This window comes from Schistocerca piceifrons, chromosome 7 (assembly GCF_021461385.2).
Source record: "Schistocerca piceifrons isolate TAMUIC-IGC-003096 chromosome 7, iqSchPice1.1, whole genome shotgun sequence".
Taxonomy (NCBI): Eukaryota; Metazoa; Arthropoda; class Insecta; order Orthoptera; family Acrididae; genus Schistocerca; species Schistocerca piceifrons.
This window is the reverse complement of record NC_060144.1, coordinates 413,939,792-413,959,910: the sequence shown is the minus strand read 5'-3', so window position 1 is coordinate 413,959,910 and position 20,119 is coordinate 413,939,792. Positions and strand designations below refer to the sequence as shown.

The 20,119-nt window shown below is 38.1% G+C and overlaps 1 protein-coding gene across 1 annotated transcript in view; it reads right to left on the bottom strand.

Moving 5' to 3' along the window:
* LOC124805233 (zinc finger protein 665-like) overlaps positions 1-20,119 on the bottom strand; it is a 139,808-nt gene that overhangs the window by 3,383 nt on the left and 116,306 nt on the right. The window contains exons 8-9 of the mRNA XM_047265735.1: positions 14,643-14,791; positions 1-1,523 (exon numbers count right to left, since the gene is read on the bottom strand). The exon at positions 1-1,523 is cut by the window's left edge and continues 3,383 nt beyond it. Coding sequence (XP_047121691.1) covers positions 1,251-1,523; positions 14,643-14,791 — 422 coding nt within the window. The 3' untranslated portion in view covers positions 1-1,250. The remainder of the gene's footprint in view (positions 1,524-14,642; positions 14,792-20,119) is intronic.

Here is a 20,119-nt window from a genome sequence, read left to right as displayed (position 1 = left end):
GGATCCATTCATATGTGCATCTACTGCTTCCATTTATAAAACACAGCAATGTCTTAAGGCAATCTGTCCAAAAAGGGATGCAGAAGAGATTACTACTGAAAAATATTATATAACATAGCTACAATCTCTTCATTCTGAAAAATGGACAAAAGCACTCAAAACTAAATAATTAAAACTATTATTTCAGTCTCAATGTAGGTACAGATAAATAATCACAATACCTAAGACATAAGCAGAAAAATATTTTCTCGCTTTAGTACGTAATTCAACTCTTTAATATAGTATCAGCACACATTCTTGTAGCTGAACTTGCAGGCTCACAACAAAATTCATACACAGTACAAACATACACAATCATTATTATATTACATAAAATTTGCAGTGGAATGCTTCAATTTTGATACAGATGTAAGTATATGTAAAGGTTCTTAAAAAAATAGTGAAACCTTAGAACTTGCTTTGTGCTTAATCCTAAAATGTATCCCAATAGCTGCTGAGTATTACTTACTGGATTTTCAATTCCATACAATGATCAGTTATTTCAGAACTCTAGAATACCAAAGATACACAGTATAAAAACATATACACAATTAACAAACAATGATTCAATCCTCATTAGCACAAGCAAACAATTAGTGGTACACAGCACAAATGCCACAAGCATTCAACATCTTAACAGTCATAAGCTACTTAAGGAAGACTTCCATTTCATCACTTCCAAATCCAGTCCGCATATCTCGCACCTTGCTTCACCACATCCCTCTAAATGTAATACAGCAGAAACCAGCAATCTGCACATTAACAAGTACTGAAAATCTCTTCCAGAACTCTCTATTGTACATTCCAATTACAACCATGGTGAGAATAGTACTGACAATTCAGACCAGAAAAAATATCTCAAGCTAGTAATATCTGAGAATGCTGGGTTATCTCCAGCAATACCATTCAGAACTCCCAAACAGGTAAAATCTGTCTGGGGACAGTCATAGATGCAATTTATATAAATATTATTTAAATGATATTCCAGTCTTGCAGTACAAAATACTGTTTCTCATTCACAACACAACACAGCACAGAAGCCCAGACATGGAAATACAGACAAATTGAATCCCATTCAACCACCTGAGTTCGACAGCTTTGTACAAAACCCGTGTCATTCTAATTAAGTCTTCTCTGTTACACCGGGCAATCACAATCAAATCAGTCAATTATCAGCGAGTAGGCACCAGCCTGAATGCTAAGTGGTTGTGCTAACTCATATAGATCGGCCAAACATAAAGTGTGCTTGAATCACGGACAGCATCCAGTGTGTCCCTGGTGTGGTAAAGAACTTCCTCAGCAGCAGCGCCCAGTGCACTGTGCCGCAAACCTGAGCCACCTGTTTCTTCCGGCAAAAGGCTATCTGGAGGAGCAGCATCCTGCACGGATATTTCAGCAACTGTGCTCAGTGACTGCTGTGTGGCTGTTTGATGTTCCACAGAAACTGTGTGGCTCAAGCCACTAACTACTTCTGCTTCTTCAACCTAGGAGATAAAGCAAAAATACTAAATTTTATAAACTAAAAGCCAAGTGAATAAACTGTGCTATTAAAGAAACTGTACAAACTGCAACTTGCTATGACAAGACTGAATAAAACACAGATGGGAGAGGAAAATACAAAAACAAGTAAGACTATCAAACAGAAATAACTGACACAAACTGTCTAAAAGAAGAAAACGAACAGAATGTACCCGAGATAATGTCTTCCTGTTACTTATGGTAGGAGAACTGCACTAAGATGAGGTGAATTTATTAAAAAGAGAAGTAATACAAAAGGTGAGGATTGCAACTCAAATTTGGTTGCACAGATTGCTGTAATCAACCAGTCCTTAAAAGAGTTATTCTTTCAAAGTGATGATAAACTTTATCGATTAAATTACACACTTTTAGGTGGAACTGGCATTTGTAGCCCAATTTAAAGGTAAAGTAAGTTACTATAACTGACAAGAGCGAGGTAAACTTGGATTTATTGAGCTATTGGTTTTAAGTCTATGTGTACTTACTAATTGTCAAAATTTTTATTTAGTGTTAATTAATGTTTTGAATTTGCATTTGAGAAAGAAACATGAAGTAATGGCCATTTCAGTCCACAGAAAAATGGAAAATCAGCAACCTAAGTACAGCCCATTTGAGTTAGTGGGACTTATTCACTGTCTCACTGCCATCTGTGCACACTGAGCAAGATTCACTTATAGCTGGGCAATGAGTAACAAGCTACAAAGGGTGAAACATACAACCATACATAATCTTTACTCAACAGCAGATCATTTTTTTACTATTTTTGTTTTTATTTATGTTTGGTATATAGAGATAAACATTCGAAATATAATCTTAAGAAGTAGATGTAAACGTAGATCTAGGAACAGCTAATATAGGTTACTTAATGTTTTATTAGTTGAATACAGTGTTGGTCAAGTGCTCATGAGTCAAAGAATGTAAATCAGCCATGTCAAAATGACAGGGTAAATGGAAGCTAATAAACATTTAGTTAAAATGAATATTTTCACCTTCTAAATTCATATCTTGCAAAAGTGCCCATGCAAAACATTTAATTGCTATATGAATAAATTATAATTTGATTTATTAGCGCTATATGAAAATTTCTCATTCTAGCATAAAATTATTTTTTTTTTTCTCATGCTGGTATTATGTGGCCACATTATGTGGCAGTCTTAGGTGGTGGTGTTTTGGTGGACGGTTACTGGTTTCACAGGAGCACAAAACACAAATGTAGTCTGTCAGTATCCTTTCTCATGTGTTTACACTCCAGCTGACTGCCACTATAATTATAATGTCAACACTCTACACCTCGTTGTTGTTGTTGTTGTTGTTGTTGTGATTGTCACTGTAGCCTTGATGCAACTCTCCATGCTAATCTATCCTGTGTAAGCCTCTTCATTACCGCGTAACTACTGCAACATATATTATTTTGAAACTGCTTCCCGTAGTCAAGCCATGGTCTCTGTTTGCAACTGTAACCTCCCCCACACTTCCTTCTAAAACCAAACTGACTATTCCTTGATGCTTCCGTATCTATCCTATCAGCAGCCACGTCCTCTTATTCAAGCTGTGTCACAAATTTGTTTTCTCCTCAGTTTGATTCAGTGTGTCCTCATTAATTATATTATCTGTCCATCTAACCTTCAGCATTCTCCTGTAGCACCTTATTTCAAAGGCTTCTACTCTCTTCATGTCTGAACTGTTTACGATTCACATTTCATTTTCGTACAAGGCTGCAATCCAGACAAATATCCTGAGGAAAAAATCCTAACATTTGAATTTATATTCTATGTTAAAAAACAATTCCATTACTGTTGTTTTAATTTTATTGCTCGTTATCTTACAATGTATTTTCAAGTCACTGTCCATTCCATTCAAATGCTCTTCTAAGTCCTTTGTCATCTCTGACAGAACTACAATGTCATCAGCAAGGTTTTAACCTTTTCTCCCTGCACTTTATTTCACTTTTCTCCTTGGTTTCCTAAATGCAAATGTACAGATAGACTAACACTGGAGACAGGCTACAAACTTGTCTTACTCCCTTCTCAACTCCCACTGCCCTTTCAAGTCCTTGAACATTTGTACCTGCAGCTTGGTTTATGCACGAGCTGTAAGTAATCTTTACCTTTACCTTTATCCCTGCTAACTCCAAAATTTCAAAAACAGTAGTCCATTCAACACCGTCTAAAGTGTTTTCTAAATGTAAAAAATGTCATAAAGTATGTATGGCTTCATTTATCTATTCTACAATAAGTCTTAGGCCAATATTGCCTCACATGTTCCTATGTTCCTCCAGAATCCAAACTGGTCTTCTCTCAGGTTCACCTTGTGCCATTCTTATGAAAATTATTCATGTCAGTATTTTACATCCAAGACTTATTAAAATAGTAGTTTGGTACCATTCATGTCTGTTCACACCTACCTTATTTTGGAATTGGAATTATGACATTCTTGTTTAAGTCTAAGAGTATTTCACTTTTATCATACATCTTGGATACTACATTAAATAGTTTTTTGGCTGGCTCTTCCAAGGACCTCAATAATTCTGGTAGGATGTTGTCTACTTGAGAGGGGACTCATTTCAACTTAGGCCTCTCAGTGCTCTGTCTAATTATTCTGGCAGTATCCTCTCCCCCCAACATCATTTTAATTTACTTCCTCTTCCATTTATATAATATTGCCTTAATTCCTTATTCCTTAGCTCTCATCTGCCATCTGAACTTTCATGTTGAAATTTCATGTACTGACATGTTCCATGACCCTGGAGATTTGATCTTCAATTTGGTCCTATGGAACTTGACGTGTAAATAAACAAACTCTCATTATTCATAAAGCTGCTTCTCTTTTCTCCAAATGTCTCTTCAATTTTCCAATTAACATACTCTATCTTTCCCCTTGTCATGCATTCTTTTACAGCCTTGTATTTGTCTTGTAGCCATACTTATTTAGCCATTTTGCACTTTCTGCCAATCTCATTTTATAGACATATGTATTCCCCGTGATCTGATTCATTCACTGAATTTTTATATTTTCTCTTTTTGTCATTTATGCTTTTAAATTGTGTAATAGTTTATGTTACATTTGTACTGTGTGAAAATAAACCCTATTCACTAGTTTCGAACTGTAACTACTTCTTATTGAAGGAACTAAAAACAACAGGTTTCAGGCCCAATATACCCAGTTTCTCACAAACAGTGGTTTATTTAAAGCAAAGAAAATTAATTACGTGTGTTCCTGCAAGACACGAATATGAAATTCCAACATTATGACTTCCTCAGTGCTAATTTGTTGTCACTAATGAAGAAACTAAATGGAAGAGAAAATTACACTACAAAGCAGTTCGCTATAAAAACTCACTTGAAATATGAACAACTGTAGGCGTGCATAACGAGCAAAACCACAGACGAGATTGAAGTCTATACAGCAAGGGCTAAAATAACCGTGTTAATTGTACCTTCCATTTACATGCATCTGCAGAATCAACTGCAAATAGAGCATGGGAGAAATTAAAAGAAATCTACGAGGACTCAGGACTTGAATAAAAGAAAAAGGGTTGTTGAGAATGCTCTTAACAATTATATTGCGGAACTGTTCGTCTGTGGAAGAATAAGTGTTGAAAATTATTTCAGTGTCAAACAAACAAATGACTTTATCTTCGAAGTGAAAGATGATTGGATAGGACGTATTTTATTAGAAGGAATGACTACTGATAACAAACAAACAGTGAAACATCCAGGATGGAACAATGACAATATTATGAAAATGATAGACTGCTACTCATCACATAGCAGAGTTGTTGAGTCACAGATAGGCACAACAAAAAAGACTACCAAACAAGCAAGTTTACGTTGCCACACAGTCTCTGGTTGCCAAGGCCAGACGGTGAGCAGCTGTGCATGATGGGAGAAACAATCCGGATGGTGGGGTCAGTGGAAAAGAAGAAGAAGTAAAAAGACTATGGAGGCGTTGGTGGAATAGAGGGCTGTGTAGTGCTGGATCAGAAACAGGGAAGATGATAGGTGGGCGAAGGACAATTACTAACAAGGTTGAAAGCAGGAGGGTTATGAGAATATAGGATATATTCAAGGGAGAGTACCACCTGTGCAGCTCACAGAAGCTGGTGTTGGTAGGAAAGATCCAGATGGCACAGGCTGTGAAGTAGCCACTGAAACAAAGAACACCACGTTGAGCAACATGCTCAGCAACTTGGTCGTCCAGCTGTTTGTTAGACACAGTTTGCTGGTGGCCATTCGTGCAGACAGACAGCTTGTTGGTTCTTATGCCCACGTAGAATGCACACTGGTTGCAGCTTAGCTAATAGATCACATGTCTGGTTTCACAAGTAGCCCTGCAGGATCTAGGGGAGATGTCTTGCATCTATGTCTATTACAGGGATGTGAGCCATCCACAGGGTTGGGGGCAGTGGTTGTGTAGGGATGGACAAGGATATTGTGTAGGTTCAGTGGGTGGCAGAATACCACTGTGTGAGAGGTGGGAAGAATAGTGGGTAGGACATTCCTCATTTCAGGGCATGATGAGCAGCAGCCAAAATTCTGGTGGAGAATGTGATTCAGTTGCTTCAGTCCTGGGTGGTACTTACTTAATCATGAAGAGAATGCTCCTCTGTGGCCAGACAGTAGAAGCTTGGGAGGTCACAAGCATCACATATCCCATCAAAGGCAGGGCTATCTGTGAAATCAGTCATGTGATCTACAAGCTAAGCTGCAACCACTGTGCTACATTCTATGTGGCCTCGAAAACCAACACGCTGCCCGTCCACATGAATGGCCACCAACAAACTGTGGCCAACAAACAACTGGATTACCCCACTGCTGAGCACGTCGCCCGACACAACATTCTTCATTTCAATGATTTGATTCACAGCCTCTGTCATCTTGATCCTTCTCAACAACACCAGCTTTTCTAGATTGTGCAGGTGGAAACTTGCTCTAAGCACTATGGGACTTAACATCTGAGGTCATCAGTCCCCTAGATGGGAACTCTCCCTGGAATATATCCTATGTTCCAGTAATCCCATTGGCCTCAATCTTTGTTAGTCATTGTTCTTTACCTATCCAGCTCCTTCCATGTTCTATTCCAGCACTACACAACCCTCTATTCCACCAACACACCCTAGTCTTTTTACTTCTCTCCCTTTCTGCTGCCCACCCCCCTCCTCCCCCACCACCTCCACCCTCCATCTAACCTTCCGACTGCACCTACTGCCTTATCCTTTTTCCAGCTCATCCCTGTATGCTCCCACAAGTAGCACTTTATTGTCCCCCATCCATATCCTGCTATCCCTCCCCCTCCCCACCCCAGCCTCCTCCTTACCCCCACCATCCAAATTGCTCCTCCCATTATGTGCTGCTACTCACAGTCTGGCCCAGCAGCCAGACACAGTGGTCGCATGTTTGAGTAGCGTTTGCATGAGTGAGTGAGTGAGTGAGTGTGTGTGTGTGTGTGTGTGTGTGTGTGTGTGTGTGTGTGTGTGTGTTTTTGTTTGTTGACTAATTCTGGTGAAGATCTTTTTGGCCGAAAGCTAACTTGTTCGACAGTCTGCAGCTTAACATCTCCACTATTTGGTGAGTAGCAATCTATCATTTTCATAATATTGTAATGATTACAAACCAAGGTCAACAGATTCAGATGACTCCAATATGCTGATAATTACTGAATTACAAAATCATGCATGTAACAACTAAAGTTTTAATGACAAAGCTATAGAGCAAATACACAAGCCAACTGCAATAACCAACATTACATTCATGGTCCTGGATGTTACAACTGCAACAAGTATGAACAGCAGCAAAGAAAAGACAACCAGAACACTTGATGCTAAAGCAAGAGTTACAGGGCATTCTTAATTATGCCAGCATGAGGTAAAGTCACAACATTAGCTGCTAAAGCAAGAGTTACAGGGCATTCTTAATTATGCTAGCATCAGGTAAAGTCACAAACAAAGACTGATATGTATACTCAAGGGCATGACCACATACAAGGGGGTGCACAAAAAGAACAAGAATTATTTTTTAAAAGCTACATATTTTCAAATGTTTACAGAACAACCTGATCCTCTTCAAAACAAAACAACCTGATCCCCTTCAAAACACCCTTCATTACAACTTGTACATTTGTCCAACTGGCGCTTCCACTGTTCAGCACACTTTTTGTAGCCATTTTTAGAAATGGCTGACAGCTCCTCTCTCTTTTTTTTCTTGACCTTTTCAATGTTGTCAAATCGGTGTCCTTTCATGCCGTTTTCGTGCTTGGTAATAAGAAAAAGTCGCACGGAGCCAGGTCAGACAAGTAAGGTGTGCAGGGCAGCGAAATCATGCCACTTGTAGCCAAAAACTGTAACAGAGACGGTTGTGTGTGCAGATGCGTTGTCGTCGTGCAAAACCAGTCTCACTGTTGTGCAATCACTGACAGTTGATCAATTGTCTGTCGCCGGTCTGTGAGCACAAGCTCTCAATTTTTTCAATATTTTCTTCGATCTGGGCAGTTGACGAATGTCCTGAATGAGGTTCATTATCATTCTACATGTTGCTATTTTTAAATCAAGCAAACCACTCATACACTTGAGTTTTTCCCATGGTGTCATCTTGGTAAGCTGTTTTCAACATTAAAACAGTTTCAGCAGCATTTTTACTGAGTAGAAAACAAAATTTCATGCTGTATGTTGTTCACTTATACTTGCCATCATAAAAAAACTAAACAAGAACAAAATAGTGCTTGAGAAAAGAATCACTGCAGATGAACAGAACAAGCCAGGTCTCACAGACGGCACTGAACTGGCAATGAGTTGCGCTGCACGTGCCTAGTGGCAGAGGTACTACACAAGCTCCGCCCACAGCATTGTTATTCCGAGTCTTTTTGGGTATGTAAGAGCACATACAGGAGTTTAATTTCACAAAACCAGTGCTCAGGTAGCACATGGTCTCGGTTAACTGTGAGAACTTATCCTCTGAAGGCGTATGTTGCACACACATTGAAGCATTAGCAGACAGACGGAAGACAAATATTAGTGTAAAAGATGTGCTCTACGTACCTCAACTGAGTATAAATTTACTTTCCATAAGCAAAACAGTGAAACACTAACCCTCAGTCATTTTTTTTCATAAAGACTGTCATATTCATGATGCAGAGAAGAAATGAGAGTTACAACTACGTTAATGAACATAATGTACAACTCGATAAAGTAAAAGTCATAGTGACAAACCAAAGTCTGCTTCCTCAGCTAACGACCCAAATCTATAGCACAGAAGACTGGACCACCTATAATCAGATGACATGGCAGAATTACAAAATGGTTTGGCCAGTGGCATCAGACAAAGGAGCAACTGATACTTCATGTATTACATGTCCAGAAGATAGACAAACTGCATTTCCCATATTCCAATTACAAAGCTAAAAGGATTTTGGGATTAATACATACAGATTTGGGCACGCCTGTGCCAACCATATCAATCAGGGGAACTAAATATTTCCCAGCTCTGATCCATGATTTTTAGAAAGATTCTTTTGTACATTGTCAGCAATAAATACCATATACCTGAGATTATTCATGATTTTAAAAGATTTGTGGGGAATCAGACAGCTGAAAGAATTTGTATCGCATGAACTGATAATGAAAAGGAATATGTAAATGACACTAATTAATTTCTTAATGTACAAAGGACTTAAACATCAAACCGCAGTTTCCCGTACACCAGAACAAAATGGTGTAGAACAAACACAAAACAGAACAATCATTAACGGGCAAGATGTTTGTGGTTCGGCGTGAAATTATTTACAAAATTTTGGGGGAAGCAGTCTCCACCATGGTTTCCGACATCTGAGATTATTCAGTAGGAAGGCATATATCCACGTTCCAAGAGCCAACAGGAAAAAATTGGAGTTACTCCCTTATTTTGTTGGATTGATGATTCAAGTAATTGCCTTTATGGGTATCCCCCTGTTCAATCAATCCCGTGTCCACCTCCAATGTCTGTACCCACTTCAGAGAATTACTTCATCTGTGTTTAAACAAATTAACATGACAGGCAGCACAGATGAAATGTATTTTTTTATAATTTTTTTATCCTACACCTTTTGTTCACAAAAATAGCTCTACACAGCACTGCTTTGGATTGTACAGTAATGATACAGACATTTTGGCTCATTACTACACAGCCAGACATATGCTAATGAGGGAAGGCTACATATTTACAGATGAAGAATTAAAACAGTCAAAGATACAAATGAGAAACGTAACAGAGGAATAGTATTGTTTACATTTGGTGATGCATGACCCCTGATCGTATTTTGAGGCAGTTTTGCACAAAGTTTAGATTCAGTCAAGAAGATAAAAATGATGATAGTCACAAGCTTCACGTAAAAATCAACCTTACCAGGTAAATTAAGACGGGCGAGTTCTTCTGAGATTAATGTGTTAAGACAGGAGAGGAGGGGGCATACAGGGGGGGGGGGGGCATGCCATTAAAAAAAAAAAAAAAAAAAAAAAAAAAAAAAAAAAAGAATAAAGGAAGATTGGATTCAATGTACTGTCGACACTGAGGTTATTAGAGACAGAGCACTAGCTCAGAGGGTATCAAGTATGGGGGAACGAAATCGCATTTTGACAATGTCCAGACAACACCTATCTCCAGAGTCCAGCACCACTGACGTCACTGTCGCTGCTGCAATCTACGTTACAGCATACAGGTAAACTGTCCGCACGTATCAAAACCCTGGTTCAATTGTTACTCCGATTTCTCCCTGACTCAATAAAATTCCGTCTGTATTTTTCATCACAGCTTGTTCACATAAAATTAATTAAGAAATACACAGTTTTTAACTGGGTCCCTGTGTTCACAAATTCTTTTCCTCAATCAGACCAAACAGATTGTGTGTTGCTATCCCCTCACATCTTGCAGTTCTGGAATCGACAAAGTCACTTTATTGCTTTTCAGCCCTGCAAGGACTGAATTGATGCCTTTGATCCAGAGGAAAGACTGATTAGATGCAGCTCTCCATGCTAGCCGTCTTGAACCTGCCTACCATATCCCGTTTCTAAATTTTTCTTCAATTCTTTTTATTGCTCGCTCAATGTACAAATTGATAAACATTGTGGATAGGCTACAACCTTGTCTTACCCCATTCTCAACTACTGACATGTTCCATGACCTTGGAGATTTGCTTCTCAATTTGGTCCTATGGAACTTGACGAGTAAATAAATTAAAAAAAAATAGAATGTAGGTAATATTTGCATTAAAGTGACATGTTACTCACGCTGCGGAATCATGAGCTGACATTTATGTGGCAACCACCTGACATCCATTTATATCAATGAGCCACACAGGCACAGTCAGCCAAAGTATTTAATGAGCCACAAGCTATTAATTAATCTCAGGCAGAGAAAGACAGGAGCCTCACAGTGAGGTGGCTCGATACTGCAACTACAGTCTGCTTTCATAGAGACTGGATGTTGTGCATTGAATATCATGAACTGCCACTGGACTAGTGCTGCCATCTAGCAATGATAAACCCTGATGCGTCATTCAACTATGTAACTCCAAACATCTATTTGTACTAGACCTAATGAATCGTGTAATAAATATTTCATAAAATTTTAATAAGATGACATTTGCATAAACTATATAAAATTACTACCTCATACCATATTAAATTCTTAAAGTTTCGTTTAATTTTACCGACTGCTACAAAGTTATTCAACCTTGTTTCCTATCAAGTTAAGTAATGCAATCACTGGGCAAAAATATCTGGATGTGTCATCACATTATAAAGAAAGTTCCAAAGTATTTGACAGATAATAAGCCACAATATAAAAGTAATACACAGAAATGACCCCGCTAAACAATTCACATAAGAGAACATTTTACTTGCGGGAAAAAGACATTCTCTCTGCAGTCATGAAGGCATTGGGTATTTCATGGATAACTGGGCCAAACCCTGCCACAAGTACATCATTTCAGGACAGCTATGCAAATGTGGAATGCAGCTCATCAGTACTACGATAGCTGACAGCAGCCAATTTAAAATTTCTGTGATGGACAACATGTGTGCACCCATACCATTCACAACCATTGGCTGCCAAAAAGGTTAGAGATGTAATTCACCTGCACAAAAGCCCATGAAAACAGCATATCATAGTATATTTGCAGGATTAAAATGACCACTTGGAATGACAAGCCGTGGTATATGTTTCTACATATTGATGACAATGTACCAATGACTTCAAAATATATTAAACAAGGGTCAATGGTTGGTTGGTTGGGAAGAAGACCAGAAAGCGTGGTCATCGGTCTCATCGGATTAGGGAAGGATTGGGAAGGAAGTCAGCCGTGCCCTTTCAGAGGAACCATCCTGGCATTTGCCTGGAGTGATTTAGGGAAATCACGGAAAACCTAAATCAGGATGGCCGGACACGGGATTGAACCGTCGTCCTCCCAAATGCGAGTCCAGTGTCTAACCACTGCGAAGGGCCAATGCTTGCAGAAGTGTGTGATTAGGTGGATTTGAAGACTAACTAGTTCAGTAAACACTTTTTAATCTCTCCTATACAATATCTTCCATAAATCCATAACACAGTCATTCATTTTTTTTATCTTGTGCTTTCATTCTTTATAGTTTCTGAAGTATACATAACAACACGCAGAAAATGTTGACTGGGATAATACAATGAAAATGTCTGCAACTCCAACAAGTAATTATGTGTTGTTCTTGTTATGGTCTTCAGTCGAAAGACTGATTTAGATGCAGCTCTCCATTCTAGCCCTCTTGAACCTGCCTACCGTATCCTGTTTCTAAATTTTTCTTCAATGCTTTTTACTGCTTGCTCAATGTACAGATTGATAAACATTGGGGATAGGCTACAACCTTGTCTTACCCCATTCTCAACTACTGTCACCTTTTCATGTCCAACTCTTATAACTGCAGTTTGTTTTCTGTACAAGTTGTAACTAAGGAGGCCTTGTATTTGCCCTGCTCTCGTCAGAATTTTGAATAGTGTATTCCACTAAACGTCATCAAAGTCATCTTCTAAATCAACAAATGTTATAAACATAGGTTTGTTTTTCTTCAGTCTAACTCTTAAGACAAGTGTCAGCATAGCCTCATGAGATCCTAAATTTTTCCAGAATTCAAACTGAACTTCTCCAAGGTTCCCTTGAAAGGTCTCTGTTGGATTCCTTTCATGTTAATTTCTTAAAACTATTGTCATTTACGGCATACATTCCACTTCTAAATTTACTGTGGTGTTTCTGACTCTATCTGGGAGAGACTGAGCAGTGGAACATGTTACTTTTACACATAAACAAGAACGATCTGTCACATTACTACACTTTAAAACACAGTTTATATGTAATTCACGTCACACAGTCTCATACGAAACCTACATCCGCTTTCTTTTATATACTGTATATGATATGATACTGTCATCCCCCTTCCCTTCTGTGTGAAAGGAGGAATGAGCAAATGTATTTCTAGTTGCATGTTTGATGGTAGCAGACAAGCCTGCCTGCTAGAGAACAGTAGGACCAACGTCAGAACAGGTAGCTACGCTTTCTAAAAGCAAAGAGGTTTCTATTCTTAGTATGGTCCTGTCCGTCCCTTATGTTGGTATACGAAGCTGCCTCTCTGGTCACTCCCATTTTGTATCTGGAAGCACCCTTGGTAGGGGCCCACAGCAGTCTGTCCGTGGCGAGCATCTGAAATGGTAAGATCTCCGGCTAAGCGCGTCTCTGCTAAGTCCGTAGGACAATGGATTTCTTCCATTCAGCCTAACTGAAAATTTAATCACCTTTATTTCAGGTTTAGATCTAAAATATCTTATATTATCTTAAATTGCAACACAGTGTAATTCGAGTGTGAAGCTCAGAATATCTTCCAGTAGTTGCTTAGTCACTACTTTGTGAGCAAAGTGGAACCACGTGTTGAGGATCCGTACCACGTGCTTATACAATTGTTTGACCCATCAGGTTAATAGTAAGACAATAGTAACCAGTTCGAGGTTTTTATTTTGTAAATTACGTTTCGATGTAATTTATTTTAACTATCAAAATTATTGTGGAGCTACATTCTTTGTGTAAACCAAGTTGACCACGTGAAGCATGTGGTGTAATCATCAAAGTAGCCCTCAGCTATTCTTTTCGGGAAGATTTCACAGAGAGTTAGTATGAATTTAGTATACCAGTGTGTGGTAATTTCATGACGGACGGGATTGCGCTACGAATGTAACTTCTTTGGGTGAAAATTGAATCGGTTGGTTGTGGTTAATTTCCTCTTGCATATGTTTCAATGTTCTTCGTGTGTTATTTTATGAATGCAGTGTTGAATGCAGTCTCCCAATCTTGGCTCCATATTTGATGTGTTCCTTAAGATTGCAAACTCACATTTTCACAATCCTAAATAAAGCACCAGTTTAGTTATGATTCAAGTTTAATATGCTGAAATTTTAACGGAACAATGATCAATGTTAAAATAAATGTCCAAATATAAACTGATTTATTTCTTTTTATTTAAATTCTCTTTTTATGTATATATCACCGGTTGTCGTAAGATAACTGTTAAAAGATTATAATTAATGTTAGTCAGGTTGCGAATTTGGTAAGCTAGACTGGATACCTGGTGAAACAGTTGCTCAGTAATGCAAGGTTAACTTCCCCAGATAGCTCACAGCTTTTAACCCGCTTTTATTGTCTTGAATATCAGCACCGCTTTCAGAACAAATTAATGCATCAACATTACACCCTTATGTCAGTCTTTCCATTTTTCTGTAGATAGCGGATGCTAGTAATGTTCAACCTGCCAGCACCTATCTTCTGCAGGACTAGTATTATTACATGAACAACACCGAAATTTCATTCTTTTACATTACTTCCTTCAAATAAAGCTGTCACACACCCTCAAGTATATACTCACAGGCAATTTAAGAGAAGGAAATTGATTAAGTGTATGTAAGAAGACATGTGATGGAAGAATTTCTATAATTATATTTGCTGAAAGTTGTCCCAATGATTAAAACACAATTTGAATTATAATTTATACTTGTCATTGCATATAAGTCTATAACAATCTTTCATATTAAAAATTTTGTTACCTTCAACTGATCCTCTGTAGCTGAGGAGGCCGCAATACGAGCCCCATTACTTCTGTGTCGTTCTCGATTGTGCGTGTTGAGATGTCGCTTCATGTCTGATCTAACACGGAATGGCTTGCCACACACATTACATGGATGTGGCTTCTCACCTAAAAAACAATTCCTCCATTCATAACGTCAACATTTAAATCGAAGAAAATATTAATCATAATTATTGAAAATCAATCACTATACCATGAAACTGATTTTGAAAGTAATTATTACTAAGATTTTTTTGAATAATACAACTGCAAGTGCAAAATAATGTTGCTGCCATATAATAAAAGTGTAGCCTTGCTCTACCAAATCAGCATTTGGGAAATTTTGCCACTTTTCTTATTAGTATTATGAGGAAGTAAACTAATCATTGCCTGGCCAGGCTATCCATTTACTGGCAACTGTAGAACAAAATTAATCAACAGCATAGTAGCATAAACAATTTGTTTTTTAACTTCAACATTGTCCCATCCACAAATCACTGTCACCTTCACTTATATTGAATTACATTTATATGTAATTACATTTTACCCTAACCACAAACAATATTGTGACAAACTGATCCTATCTCTTAGGCATTAATTCAATCCTCAGTTTCTCATTCTCTGGTATCATATGTTGTACCTGTGGTCTTTCCCGTTAATTATCACTAACAATTGATTCCAGCTACAGAAACCAGAGTCACCATGTACAAGGGCCACGCTTTGGAAAAGTACAGCAAGTATTGCTTCTAAAATCTTGCATTCACCTTCTCAGTTTTCTCCTTCAAGTTGTATGCACTGGTCCATCTTCTCTTCTCAGATCGACAAACACTACAATGAAAAATTTGACTAGTTCCCATTTTAGAGAACTCAAGATAGTGCCCATTTCTGACTGTTTCCTCTTCTGTGAAGAAATGGGAAGAATTTGAAATCAGATATGGGTTGTAAGATAGACTGACAAGTGACTGACCTGAAGCATTTGGAATTTGCCCTCACAGTTTGCAGACGCTTTCACCAGAAGATTTCTATCAATGATTGGAAGCAATTATGATTTTGAATAAAACACTAATATGCAAATTGTGCTCTTTTTCATCTAATCTCATGTACCTAGTGCGTGAAAGACAAACTTTCAATGTTTTATGTGGTACCAGCAAGTTAGTTTGTAAAACTGCCAACAGGAATGCCACAAACTGTAGTTGCTGAAGATGGTGATGAACCAAGAAGAGAGAAAGCATTTTGTGTGCTACAAATTGCCTCTTATCAATCAGTAGTGAGGGTGCAAAAAGCTTTCTTACTCAAGTTTTGCAAGACACCACCAGTTTACAACAGCATAGGGAAGTGATGTATGAAATTCAAGGAGGTGGTTGCTAGTTTGATGTAAAATGTTAAGGATGACAGGACTGTCAGAATAGACAGTGGACTGTGTGAGGGATGTGATAATGTGAAGTCCCACAAAGTCTACCTATTGAGCGAGTGCAAAATGAACACCCCTCACCTAACAGTATGAAAAACCCTTACCACCACCTACCTCAACATGCTGCAGTTGTGGCTCATGTCACAAATTGAAATTTATAGCTGAGATTTCATTCCTTTAATGAGACATTGACATGTCGCAGAATAGGCTGTGTTGTGGCTGCTGCCCTTGCGCTACTTTAGTGTCCACCACAAACACCGGATCTGATGGCTTGCTATTTTTTCTTCTGAGGTTATATCAAAGATAGTGTTTATATTCCATCTCTAGCATAGAACTTTAAAAACTTGGGACAAGGCATCACAACAGCTGTCCTTACTGACACTCTAAATGTGCTGGATGGGTACAGGCAGAATTGGACTACTGATTAGATGTGTGTCTTGTGGCAGGAAGTGGATAAACAGAATATTTATAAACAATGTAAAAAAAAAAAAAAAAAACATTGGGAGTTTGTCTTTCACATACTGTATCATCTACATATCTCAAAAATTTCTATATCGTTGCACCCAGTCCACATTAATGGAATAAAACATTAAACTACAAAAGTATAAAAACACCAGATAAGTGAAATATAGTGGTCGACTCCCGGAGCATTCTGTGAAAAACTACTTCGGATTCCAGTAGGGTGTAACACACCAAGCAAGTGCTTCTTGTCTAATAAATTATTCCCATTTATTTTGATAAGTTAACTACACAGCAAACCATTCTGGAAAATATCCCTAGTAAGGGCATATATCTGGGACTCAATCCCAGAACCTTCACTTTTCACAGGTAAATGCTCTAGCGACTGAGCTGATTCACAACCCATCCTCACAGCTTTTCTTCTGCCAGTGCCTCATGCCTGATTAATTCAGTCAACACAGAACTTGCCCATGAAACGCAAAGGTTCCAGGTTCTAGTCCTGGTGCAGCACACAGTTTTAATTAGTCAGGAAGTTTCAAATCAGTGTATTCTCTGCTTCAGGGTGGAGATACATTCCAAAAACAATCCCCAAAGCAGTGGTTCCACAATTTCTCTGCAATTTCCTTTCTTCCAGCAATTCTAATCCTGAAAAGTTAAACAGGAATCCTTCTGTGGAGTACAAAAAGTAAGAGAGAGGTATTGGCGGAAGTAAAATTGTGAGGGCGGGTAATGAATCATGCTTGGATAGCATGGCTGGTAGTGTATTTGCCCACAAAAGGCGAAGGTTCTAGGTTGTAATTCCAGTCCAACACACAGTTTCAATCTGCCATAAAGTTTAAAATAAGCAGACAAACTTCGCAGAGTGAAAATTCATTAATGGAATATAGCTGGGCCAAACTTCTTCTCCAAGCTCCTTCTGTGCTGGATGTTTCTAATCACCACCACCAATATGAGATCCACCTCCACCTCCACCTCCACCTCCTCCACCACCACAGAACAAAAAGACGATGACAGCTTTGAGAAGTGAAACAAATTTTTGTTGTATGGGACTATCACCTGATGCAGTCTTACAATTTAATGTCACTTGGGCAGCTAGAAAGTCAGTTTTTCTGCCTACTCCAGCTTCTTATTTACTCTCACAAGACTCAATGTATCCTACTTCAGACATTCTGACAACAGTAAAACCCAAAGTGGTCATTAGCTATCAAGTCCACAACCTCCATGCAGTAACCTTTGTTGGCAACTAATAGTCTCGTCATACGGTGATTTTACATGGGAAGTTTTGGAGAAGTCTGAAAACATACTCAAGTTAGTTCCTTTTTATTTATTTAAATGTGATGGTTTCAAATTTCAGTTTGGCCACCTTTAAATCACAAACAATCCATTTTTCACCATAATTTGGTTGTAACTTAAAATGGTGCATTTTTTGAGTAACTAAATTTAGCAAGACTAAATTTCATAGAAATTTTATGTTATGAGTTTTTTTGCTGTTTGATGTACCATTTGGCAGCATGCTGTTAATCAGTGGTTTAAAAGAGTTTGAACTAGATAAAAAAAACAACAGAAATAATTAAAGCAGCTTTAGCCAATGCAACATCAAAAATAAAAGCTTTTGGAGAAATGCCCAAAAACTTTGAAATGAAATCAGGAGTAAGACAAGGAGATGGCTTGTCACACCTTCTTTTTCATTCTGCATTAGAGAAAGTGGGTGCTGAATGGTGGAAGGCCATACATACTAAGGGTGTATAGCTAGGAAAAAAACAAACAAGATCACTACAGTGTCTAGAATTTTCAGATAATGTGCTGCTTATTACATATTCGCTTAAAAATGCACAGGAACAAACTACAGAACTGCAATGTCAAGTAGCAAATGTAGGATTACAAATGTCATTTGGAAAAAAAGCCAGTTCATGACAAACATCAGTAGTGTGCTTCAAAAGCTTGAAATAAATAACAACACAATATCTAAAGTATTAAGTCTCCAGGAGAATGGATATCAAACAACATGAAGGGAAAAACAGCAACAGAGACACGAATACATAAAATGGAGATGGCCTTTAAAAAACAACAAACACTTATACCAAAAACTTTTTACCCTGACTAGAAAATTGAATGCAGTAGGAATTCTTAAACTGACTATGAAGGGAGGGTTTGAAAAATTACAAAAAAATTGAAAGAAGAATCCTAAGAAAAATAATAGAACCCAAAGGCAGCAGTGAATTAGAATACCAATAAAGATTTAATACTGAGCATTATCTGAAATCCAAATATGTAACAGATGTAATGAGAAAAATGGGATTAAAATTCTATGGGCGCACACACAGAATGAATAATGACGGAATAACTAAACAAATCTTTGACATACTAAACAATTACAAATTCAAAACCACATGGCTGAGACAAGTAGGAAGAAATATCAAAAATGTAGGATTCAACTTGAACACAACAAGAAGAAGATCGCTTTTTAAAGAAGCAATAGCAAAGACAGGCTTTCAGGACAGAAAAAAAAAAACAAGAACTGGAAGAAAGTGGACACAAGAAGAGAATAAACAACTTCCTCAAAGAATGAAAGAAGTGTGCGTCCAAAGGAAACTATACATGACAAAAGAAGCAAAGATGATGATGGGTTATTGTGTGCTCCAAAAGGTCTTTTTTTTTTTTTGGGGGGGGGGGGGGTCCTTTTATTCTGAAAGCTCCTTGAAGCCCTGAGTCAAGCAACTTCTGCCTGCCAGCAAAAGACATAAATGACATAGAATAGTTCCTTCAGACCACTCCCTCCCATTATAAAACTTGTTATTACCATTAAAGACAGTAAAAGATGAAAGACAACCACTCTCATGACATTTGAAACTTTGAGGTCTCGGCGTCAACTTGTTGGAATATCATGGTCTTTTAGGTAAAATGCTTGATTGAATATTACCACATAAATTTTCTAAAGCAGTTGCTCAGTATTTTGCACCGCACACGACAAAGCTGTGAAGACAATGTCATAATTACAGGGATGAATGTTTATGAATGTCTGACAACCTACAAGGGTTATGACATAAGGGAGATCTTGGGTAACACCCTCTATGAATCTGTCCCCCTCCAGAATATCCAATAGGTCTTAGTTTTTACTGTAAATAGCTAATCCTACTTTGTTATTCCACTCAAAAGTTTTTGGCTGAATAGCTCTGTCAGTACACAATAATTGTGTTAGAATCAACAGACAGAAATTTGGATCATCCATTTTACCGGAGGACCAGGAATCTAAAGTACTATATAATGGTTTGGACCCATTCGGATTGTAATTAATGACAAAATATATACAGAAGCATTTATTATTGACAATTAACACACACACACACACACACACACACACACACACACACACACACACACAAAAGAAAATATACATATTCGCCCTTTAAGGTCCTATAAGGCAAACGGGATCTGATCTAAGGCAGCCGCCTTACAGAGTGCTCATTCACAACTGACCTCCCTCTAACTGTTGCGAGTCTACCATTAGCCACCCACGGAGGGTTGGCGTTCTGGCCACTGTCCCTCTGGTACAAATAATTCGAGAGAGAGCAGCACTCTCCAGTGAC